General features: G+C 39.0%; 3 protein-coding genes across 3 annotated transcripts; 1 reads left to right on the top strand and 2 right to left on the bottom strand.

Moving 5' to 3' along the window:
• Positions 1–1060: 1060 nt before the first annotated feature.
• Positions 1061–3351, bottom strand: LOC137193715 (zona pellucida sperm-binding protein 3-like). The gene is made up of 10 exons (XM_067605048.1): positions 3242–3351; positions 2975–3141; positions 2797–2900; positions 2596–2684; positions 2315–2495; positions 2122–2227; positions 1900–1985; positions 1443–1534; positions 1268–1344; positions 1061–1195 (listed from the first exon to the last, which is right to left on the bottom strand). Exons 1-9 carry the CDS (start codon positions 3306–3308, stop codon positions 1280–1282), a joined length of 957 nt encoding a protein of 318 aa, XP_067461149.1. The 5' UTR covers positions 3309–3351; the 3' UTR covers positions 1061–1195; positions 1268–1279.
• Positions 3352–4816: 1465 nt separating this feature from the next.
• LOC137193714 (zona pellucida sperm-binding protein 3-like) lies at positions 4817–7033 on the bottom strand. Its single transcript, XM_067605047.1, has 10 exons — positions 6924–7033; positions 6649–6833; positions 6465–6568; positions 6296–6387; positions 6028–6208; positions 5837–5942; positions 5675–5763; positions 5320–5411; positions 5124–5236; positions 4817–5037 (listed from the first exon to the last, which is right to left on the bottom strand). The coding sequence occupies exons 1-10, from the start codon at positions 6985–6987 to the stop codon at positions 5017–5019; spliced, it is 1047 nt and encodes a 348-aa protein (XP_067461148.1). The 5' UTR covers positions 6988–7033; the 3' UTR covers positions 4817–5016.
• Positions 7034–7936: 903 nt separating this feature from the next.
• nedd8l (NEDD8 ubiquitin like modifier, like) lies at positions 7937–9792 on the top strand. The gene is made up of 4 exons (XM_067605055.1): positions 7937–8094; positions 9182–9229; positions 9353–9435; positions 9533–9792. The coding sequence occupies exons 1-4, from the start codon at positions 8077–8079 to the stop codon at positions 9654–9656; spliced, it is 273 nt and encodes a 90-aa protein (XP_067461156.1). The 5' UTR covers positions 7937–8076; the 3' UTR covers positions 9657–9792.
• Positions 9793–9814: the final 22 nt, after the last annotated feature.

Here is a 9814-nt window from a genome sequence, read left to right as displayed (position 1 = left end):
TTTTTGAGTGGCTAATTTTAGCACTTTTAGATATTTTTGAACCAATCATTTCAAGATGTTGGATGTGCCTGGAAATTAATATTGAACTGAAAAAAAAAAAAAATCCATGTACTCCTTTTTGACTTCAAAAGATGGATATAATTAAAACAAGACATTGGGTAGGACATGTCATTTTTCTATTTCTCTTCAATGCTTGCCATTTAAGTTGTGCTGCAGATATCACGGTCATGTAAACCACCAACACACCCAAGGACACCTGTTGCACCACATGTCATGACCTGCTATGTCTCCACTTCCAAAATAGATTTTATAGCTTAATCATTAATCTTTAGCAACTATACTAGTAACATTAATGCTAGTTTGAGAGTGGATTACAGTGGATCAGCTTGCATCTGAGTGAGTGTGGGCTATACTGTAAGATGGAACAAGGCAATATAGAAGTGTCAACTTATAGTGCATCAAGTTGAATAAAATAATCCAGTCAATGCATGTTAGATAACCCTTATTGAGCCATAATGTTAACATTGACTTTAGCCTTGGAAGAGACACCTGGAAGGAGAAGCTACATTGTGGTTTTGAATCAAGACAAGACTGTTTTGCAGATATTTAGTTTTCAAACGTGGGAACAGCAAAAATACTTGTAAATCAAAACCTTTTGCTACAAATAACCCTTGTCTAAGGTTGACAGACATCCAGGGCAGATGTAAAGCAGATGTTAATCATTAACGTGTGGAATACTGCAGAATCAGTGATGTTTTGGACATAGTACATTGTTATCCATATTAACCATGGCAGTGATGGTGCAATTAGTAATGTTTGCAGCTCACAGCCCTTTACCATGCAGATGTTCATAGAGGATGAGGGAAAGTGAAGCTCATTTGTCACCTTTTGATTCATATTCAAAATGCTGACATGTTTAAAATTGAGCTGCATTTAGGTTGTTTAAAATAAAAAAATCCCACCATTATCCCTTGTAATGACACCCATCTGTAAAGAGAGTTACCCAGGAATAAGATTACAGTTGGCAAAGAATAACTTAATTTGAGCATTATTCAGAGTGTGTAGTTTGAATACATCTTTAATGGCCACATTACAATCTGAAATGCAAGGAAAAGGACACTAAGCTTTCAGAAGCTTGTCAAATATAAAAAGCCACTTCAGACTAAAGGAGCCAGTCCATAAGATGGATTCATTCCTGTTGGGGACAACAGATGTTAGTGGAGGCAGTTAAGGATAAACATTGCAATGTAAAAATCAAGTTGCTTACATGGAGGATACTTCAGGATTTCCCATCAGTGATGGTCATTGGCCCAAGAACTGCTGTTTGTACTACTCCATGTTTCCCTGCAAAAAAAAAAAAAAAAAAAAAAAAAAAAAAAGAAAAGAAAAGATTAGACCAGCAAAACAAGACTAGTCAAATACAGCAGATATTGTGCAAATACCTGATGCTACACTCCTCATCCTCCTGGACTTGCAACTGGACTCACAGCAGTCACATAGATTGCTATATGCAGGGTTATCCAGCAGCTCCCAGCTGAGTGAAAATAGAGACTGATTACTTATGATTTGACTTGAGTGGTACAAGTTAATTGAATCTTGACATTAGCCCAGGCTATGGATCCAACAGCTGTCAGTTAGCAACAAATGGGCGAGTTAAAAATTTCTCAGTGCTGAAAGCCATCCACATAGAACATGTGCATTCCTAATAATTTATCTTTACGGCTCTGTATAAAACTGATTTTACAGTTCCAGATACAGGGATAAAACTACACAGTTGTATACAATGTTTAACTTGTCATCAGAAGCCTGAACCCAGATTCCATGCATCAATACTACCAGGGATTAACAGATAACATTCAAAGAGAAAACCCCACACTGAAATGTTCTAGGTTGTTTTACCCATGCTCTTTGACATAGTGACAGGCCTTTTTAGTGTTGTCAAGACCAGAGGGATCCCAAGCCACAAGTTTGCAGTGGATAAACACCTGTTGAGTTGAGATAAGTGTCACTCTGTAATCCCAGTGTTTAGACAGATAGTAATATTTGATTTTCTTCCCTTAAATAAAGCCCTGTATCCGATATATCAAAAGGACATTTACAGTGTATAGAATGATTGTTTACCTCTTCTCCAAGAGCAAACCTAAAGGCTTGAAGGGATAAGTGGATTTCTGATGATTTTTGCCTCACTTCAAATTTTGAGCGTGATGTCCTGCTGTCCACAAGGCATCTGTATGTTATAAAAACATAAGTGTTACTACAAATGTCTGGACAAACAGTTCCATTAACTAGTGCTTATATATATTTTCAAAAGTACCCCTTATTAGTGATTATTGGGTATAAACTGCTTTCAGGCTGCAGCTCCGGTGTGGTTGCAGCTACACATTCCTCAAGAAGCAGCAGCAATGGCTGATGGGTATTCTGCTCCACACTAGCCATGATGGGGATAAAGGAGCCCAGAGGAAAACTGGTAGATACAGCCGGGCCTGAGAAGTCATCTACAGCAGCAAATCCAGAGCGCGTTAAGTCACAGAAGCTATTGTGGCAATTCTGCAATTTTCATTCAGGTTATGTGTGATGTTTTATCTGAGTACCCACCATTCATAAGTCCAATGTGGAACACTAGATCTGCTTGACCATATGTATTAAACACTGGGTCATAGATGAGTGGGTGCCAGTCTTTTGGCCTGCACAACATCAAAATTACAGCAGTTGCTTATGTTAAATATGCATCTGTATAACACAAGACACTGTTTTATCCTTTATACGACTAAATGTGGAAGCGGTATGAACACCTACCTCTCATAGGCACACACAACTTGATGGGTGAAGGGTGGTATGAGGGAATCAGGAGAAGAAACATAAGTCAGATCATTGGTATACACCATCTGATTCCCAGAGACCTACAATATTAATAAGTGTTACTAAGTTGTAGAGAATAAAGCTTGAAGTGTCCAGTTATAAGTAGTTTACTCACCATTCTATTGAAGTTACAATCACTGAGATCCACATTGAAAACTGCCTCTCTAGCTGAGGAACTGGTGGGAAAACAGTTACCCAGGCGGAAGAGTGAGGTATCAGCCTGTGATCTGCTTTCTGTCCACACCAGCGACACATAATCAGGCATGCAGTCCAGTTTCATGTCTGTAAGGGATACAACAAGAAGTCAAGTTTGAGTAAAAGACGAGCGACAGTTTGAGTAAAAGATTGTTAAAACATCAGTTTTAATGATGGAATATTATACCTGCATATACTGAAATGGCAGCTGCGAGGCTCAGAAGCAGTGCACCTTGCCAAAAAAAAGCCATCATGACTGAACATGCACTACTGACACTGCTGCTGTTTTTATTCTGACTGGGGGACATCAATTAAGGAAACCTCTTTCACCTGGTGCTTGTCAGCAATGTCAGGTGCAAAGGTTATCAGACTAATTACAATGACCTTGGAGAGCAACTAACTACATCCCAGATATTAGATCAGTCTCATTTTGATATGTTGTAGCTTGATCTTTGGTATGCTTAACATGTAGCTGTAAATCTGAGGATTATCCAGATATCACATTTTGTAGAAGAATTCTTTTTTTTTTATGTTATAAAAATTTTGAAATTATAGTGACACATTTTACAAATATACATAAAAAGTATGTATAATGTAAATTAAAATAACTATTCCACAGATATGCAAAGTCAAGATCAGGAATCCAGACTATGTAATTATATTTTTCTTTACCAATGTCCTTGCAACCATGCAGTAAACAGTAAATGCAGGTAAAATTGTGAAGAAAAAAAAGAAGAGGACTTGTATATTCAGGTAGTAAAATTAATTTTATATATATGGAAAGAAAGTAGAAAAACAGCAAGCTCCATTCAAATGCAAGTAAAAGTGGTCCAACTCTAATTCTTTACTACATACTGTATGAGTGAGAATCTGGGGTTAAAAGAAGAAATCACATTGACTTGGACATTTTCAATATTGATTTCATATAAATTTGATATTTCTGTATGTATTTATTCATCTCAGTATAATCTAAAATGGAAGAGCTATGTAGTGTCCAATGGAAGAAGAATGGTTGTGTCAGTGCAAGGCCTGGATCCTCTAAAGCAGTGGTTCTCAAACTTTTTCACATCAAGGACTCAAACTGACACAAATTAGGCCACAGACCCCCATTTTGTCAAGATTTTGTCCCAGGGTCCCTCATCTGATGAGATTGTTGCTTTTAGATGCTTTATTACAGAAAGCGTATGAAACCTATGACCACAATAGTCACACATCATTGTCTTACTTATAGATGAAATTATATTGAAAATAAATGATTCCCCTTTTTGCTGGGGACCCCCTGGAACCCCCTCAAGGACCCCACTTTGAGAACCACTGCTCTAAAGCATGTGACCCACAAAGATTGGTCTGAGGACATGAGAGCCAGAAAGAGTTATTAAATTTGTGTCTAATATTTAGATGGTCCATTAATTTGTAAAACCATAGTTTATCACATGTCAGTTGCCTTGAAACAGCCAGCAAAAACAAAAAACTAGTGGTAAACTGGAACAATCATGACTTACTTTACAATTTAACTACAATACTCTACCAGGTTAAACTTTCAGACTTGACTATACAACCTGGATAAAAGAATAGAGTCTGGATGATATGTTATTGAATTTGATGGAGTTGTGTGATACCTTGAACAGCCTTACAAGCTCACCAAAAGTAAAGCACAACACAAGATCATAAAAGTCTGAAAAGTAGCTATTTGCCACATTTGATGTAACATAAGACACTGCCAAGAGTAATTTAAAAAAAAAAAAAAAAAAGAGAGAGAAGCTGAACAGGAGTTTACAGGTTTATTTGTACATCAGAATGTTTAAGATAGATGTATGATGCTTTGGGCAATTACTACTGCATTCAAATGAATATGCAAACACTTAAAGTCCAGGTCCTGTACAGCTGAAGTCTTGTAAGTAGGGACGCTGATGCCATCTGCTACTGCCACCTCTGCTGTGCAGGATTCCCTTAATGTGCCCATCAGCTTAGACTGGTCTTTTCCTGTTAAGAAAACATCAAGAACTTCAGTCTTTATGTTCAAAAATATTCATTTCTGAAGAAAAGATATACTTGGTGGCTTATTATACCTGAGAGTCAGCTGCCGTGACAGACCCCATTGGTATGTTGTGGGCTTTTGAGTCAGACTGATCCACTATGATGAGGGGTCCCAACACAGAATTGTGACTCAGGCCCTGGGACTCTGAAGAAAGAAAAGAAAAGGATGGCAGTGATTTTAAGAACAAGCACAATTCAAAATCAACCAAGTTGGCATAAAATTGATACCCAAATCCACTCCTCTTTTGAAACGGGATTTGCAGGTTGAATCGCAGCAGCTACAGAGGCCGCTCTGAAATGGGTCATCTAGTAGTTCCCATCTGAGAAAAGAGCAAAAAAAGGGTCCTATTTTGTTTGTGTATTGATTAAACAAATGAGATGTGTAAATTATTCAGTTTTACAGGGGATTGTAGTCTTTTATTTCAGAGAACCAGACTAGCCATTTTTCCCCCCCGCTTCCCATGTTAATGCTAAGCTAATTGCCTCCTGGCTCTAGCTCTACTAGCGTACAGACATGAGTGAGAAAGAAAGCGAACAAGCATATTTTCCAGACTGTCAGACAATTCCTTTGAACCCTGATTACCTCCCACTTTCCTTTGCATAATGGCAGGCTTTCTTGCCTTCATCAAGAACTTCAGGATCCCATGCGGTCAGTTTACAGTGGATGTACACCTGAGGAGCACATCAAACTGTCACTTTTTTTTTAATTCAAAAGTATTCAGTTAGCAGCTAACATGTCTCTTACCTGTTCTCCAAGACCAAAATTGAAGGACTGCAGGTAGAGTATGATTGCAGATGAGTGGTACCGAGGGAGGAACATGGAGTTTCCCCTCACGCTTTCCAAAAGACACCTGAAGAAAATTTAAATTTCACAGATTAGCAAAGCCCGTCTTCTGGAACGATCACTGTAACGACTGACCAGTATCTGAATCCTACCCCTTATTGCTAATAATGGGGTAAACCTGGCTGCTAGGCTGCAGCTCTGCTGTGGTGGCTGCAACACATTCCTCCATCAGCAGCAGCAATGGCTGATGGGACTTCTGCTCCACTGCAGCCCATATAGGCATGAACGAGCCCAGAGGGATGACATTCGTCTTTGCTACGCCTGTTAATTGCTCTGTAGGGGAAAATAAATGGGTTCAGAATTTGTCTTTGACTATCCTCATGTTGTATTGTCTGTAGTTTTGGCAGGGTGCGGACTCACCATTGAGAAGTGCCATGTGGAACACCAGCCCACCCCGACCTTCAGAAGCACCTGATCCAGGGTTCAGGAATGGAGGAACCCACCCTTCAGGTCTGAAATATATAATTAGGACTTTCCTCATCTCTCATTTCAGCAGTAAACATGAGTTTCAGTCAAAAAGATACTCTACCTTTTATAAACACACTCAATGGGATACACAAAGGCTGCAGGTTTTGACTTTGCCTGTGGCCTGTAAGTCAGTTCATTTTGATAGATGAGGAATTTTCCTTTCATCTGTAGAAGAGAACGACAGGTTATTAAGACACTTAAGTGGCTGAAAGGTATTTAAGTTTGGAAAAAAGCATATACATTACACGTCTTTTAAATTTGCAGTCAGCAAACTGGTAGTTGAACTGTGCTTCCCCCTCTCCAGCGGGCAGAACATTCAAACGGGAAGGCATGCAGTTTCCAAGGAAAAGACGAGCTGCATGTGGCACCAGCTCCGCACCGATCTTCCATGTGATTCTTACTGCGTCTTTTGCACAGACAACTTGGATATCTGCAAACAAATTCTCATGATTTCTGTACATGAAACACTTCAGAAATGTACACGAGATAATGAATCTCTACATGCACGTGTGAAGAATACCTGCAGCAACAGTTGTTGCAAAAACAGCCAAGATTATCACACCTAGGTAGAGATGAGTCACCATGACTGAATGATCAAGAGCACATTGAAACTGGCACAATTTATAGACTTCCTGTCTAATTAGCTGAATGACCAACATCTGTGCAGGAACAGACTGAGTGTTTGTTCAGAGTTTTATTTTATTGCATACATTTTGACACATTTCACATGCAGTGGCGGAACTTAATTACTTTACTTTACTCAAATACTATATCATATTAAGTACTGTGCTGAAGTGCACTTTTAAAGTACATGTACTTCACTTTCAAATTACTTCTACTTCACTACTACAAATGTACTTTTTACCCCACTACATTTGTTCAACAGCTTTAGCTGCTAGCTACCTTACATTGCTTATATTGTACATAATATCTTACATATAAAACATGGTCAGTTTGTAAAATATGATCCATTTTTACAGACTGAACTACTTAAAAGTAGGTTTGGACTGTAAAAAAATTATTGGGGTGGGGGTGAGGACTGAATTTTTTAATTTTTTCCCCAAAAACAACAACAAAAAAAATCCCTCCTCTGCATTATTGAAATTTTCTTTGGAAACCCCCTTGACTCACAGAAAAAAAACTGCAGTATCCTACATGCAAGACCCAACAATAATACATTTAGAATTAAAATTTCTATTAGAAAAATAGAAAGAAACTTAAAGCGGTTAAATATTCAAATTAAAATATGTATTAAAATTCAGCTCCACCTCGACCAGCTACGACATTAATAATACACCAATAATATAATATGCATATAAATACAACACTCTTACATGATACCTTCAATACAATTTTGAGTTTACTTGAGTGAAAATGTGAATGAAGTTTTACTTGTAATGTAGTATTTTCACAACGTGATATCGCCACTTTCACATAAACAAAGGGTGTAAATATCTGCTGCTGCAGTGAGTTCAGAACAGCTGATGTGTTTCCACCAGAGCGGAACCATTATTCTCCCGGTGAGCGACGACGTCGGAAGGTTTTTAGCGTGCCACACAGGACAGGAAGTAAACTCGAGCTGGGCGAGCAGGTTAATATTCGCCAGTTTACGAAGCGTTTTGTTCAGTAAATAACTCATATCATTTCGATTTGTAGTTTACTGTTAATTCAACATGCTGATCAAAGTGAAGGTAAGAGAGTGTTTATTCAGCCGTCGCTCGCTGTGCTGCTGTAACCGCTAACAGTAGATGACCGGTGTTAATTCAGGGCCGGGAGGCAATAATAGCTTCATTCTAACTTGAATAGAAGCTTTTTCTTTATATGCTAAATCACTCTCAACTCCTGTTGTGTGTTTTTGGCGCAGTATTAAGCGGAGCTACAAATTATCCCTGAACTTGCTGCACTAGTGATACTCACAGCCGCTATTGTCATTTGATAACTTGCTGATTTTAATAACAAAAGCAGCCAGTTCTGTGGAGGTGATACACAAAAATCTGTGACCCGTCAGGTCCTGTAACCAGATACTGACAGGCGAGGTGTCAGTGCAGACAGACCCACAGACACTCAAAACGAGACATTTGAAGTAGGGATGCACCGATCCGACTTTTTCAGTCCTGATACCGATACCTGGGCTTTGGGTATCGGCCGATACCGAGTACCGATCCACTACCAGTGTTGCATTAATAAGCTGTATGCCTCACTGTGTGGAAAAGACTGGGATCAGTCTATTATATGTAAGGCAACATCAGGCTTGTCTTAAACATTACTTTCCTCACTTTGTTAAACAAAATCTAACAAATAAATACATAGATATAAATGTATCAAATTGTTATTTATTAAAATAATGGTATCTGCTACCAGATCGGCTCATTGTCACTGATACCTGATCCAGCTGTTTGAGTCAGTATCAGACTGATATGTGATATTAATATCAGTGCGTCTCTAATTCGAAGATATCACTATATGCTCTGAGCAATTGTAACGGGCATTTTTCCATTAATAAAAGTACTGTGGAAATAAAAGCCCATTAGCAGCAACCCTAGCTATCACATATATTATGTAAATATATTTGAATATTTATTACTCTATAATTTTATTGGGTACATGTCTGACCATGATAAAAAGCATTAGCAGAAATGTATTAAGTCACAGAATTTTGGTGTAAAGTTGTATGAAAATGGAGCTTTACTCTATTCTGCCCTGCGTTGATTGCAAATTGTGCGATTTCACATCCGAAACCAGGTGTTAACGTGATCATGTCCAACATTTCTATTTCAGACTCTCACTGGAAAAGAAATAGAGATCGACATTGAGCCCACAGACAAGGTGATGCCGCTAACTGTCCTAACAAACTGTCCGTGTAAAAGAGAATAAAGACATGTAAACCTAAATACTGAACCGCAAAGCATCAAATCATCTCTTAAAGTCTTTGTCTTTGTGTAAATGCAGGTGGAGCGAATCAAAGAAAGGGTGGAGGAGAAGGAAGGGATCCCCCCTCAGCAACAAAGACTCATCTACAGCGGAAAACAGATGTGAGTCCGCACACAGTGAATGATGTTCCTCTGTAGTAGTTACAAGCCTCATACTCTAAATCATCTTTTCCTCTCCGCTGTGTCTTATCGACCTCAGGAACGATGAGAAGACGGCGGCAGACTACAAGATCCAGGGAGGCTCGGTGCTTCATCTTGTGTTGGCACTAAGAGGAGGCTCAACGCTCCACAGGCCCTGCATACACTCCAACTCCCTGTCATGAGTGGCTGTTGTCCTGGGGCCAGCTGAGTGCCAACGCTTTAGGTGTCTGTCACCATCTAACCATGCTGCAGCACATAGATATGAAATCCCACGCTCCCGGGCCGAAGCAAACAAAATCAACCACCGCCCCCCCCCCCCCCCTAAAAAAAGAGATAAAAA

The sequence above is a fragment of the Thunnus thynnus genome, chromosome 12, assembly GCF_963924715.1.
Source record: "Thunnus thynnus chromosome 12, fThuThy2.1, whole genome shotgun sequence".
NCBI lineage: Eukaryota > Metazoa > Chordata > Actinopteri > Scombriformes > Scombridae > Thunnus > Thunnus thynnus.
The sequence above is the reverse complement of the archived record's forward strand: the minus strand, read 5'-3'. Positions and strand labels throughout refer to the sequence as shown.

Excerpts from the sequence above, each read along its gene's own strand:
- LOC137193714 (XM_067605047.1), bottom strand. The coding sequence starts at position 6,987 with ATGGTGACTCATCTCTACCTAGGTGTGATAATCTTGGCTGTTTTTGCA. Across the intron at positions 6,569-6,648 it reads ACTGCAAATTTAAAAGACGT|ATGAAAGGAAAATTCCTCAT; the intron begins GTAATGTATATG and ends TCTCTTCTACAG. Across the intron at positions 5,412-5,674 it reads TATGCAAAGGAAAGTGGGAG|ATGGGAACTACTAGATGACC; the intron begins GTAATCAGGGTT and ends CTCTTTTCTCAG.
- LOC137193715 (XM_067605048.1), bottom strand. The coding sequence starts at position 3,308 with ATGATGGCTTTTTTTTGGCAAGGTGCACTGCTTCTGAGCCTCGCAGCT. Across the intron at positions 3,142-3,241 it reads TGCCATTTCAGTATATGCAG|ACATGAAACTGGACTGCATG; the intron begins GTATAATATTCC and ends TATCCCTTACAG. Across the intron at positions 1,535-1,899 it reads CACTATGTCAAAGAGCATGG|CTGGGAGCTGCTGGATAACC; the intron begins GTAAAACAACCT and ends ATTTTCACTCAG.
- nedd8l (XM_067605055.1), top strand. Across the intron at positions 9,230-9,352 it reads ACATTGAGCCCACAGACAAG|GTGGAGCGAATCAAAGAAAG; the intron begins GTGATGCCGCTA and ends GTGTAAATGCAG. Across the intron at positions 9,436-9,532 it reads ATCTACAGCGGAAAACAGAT|GAACGATGAGAAGACGGCGG; the intron begins GTGAGTCCGCAC and ends TATCGACCTCAG.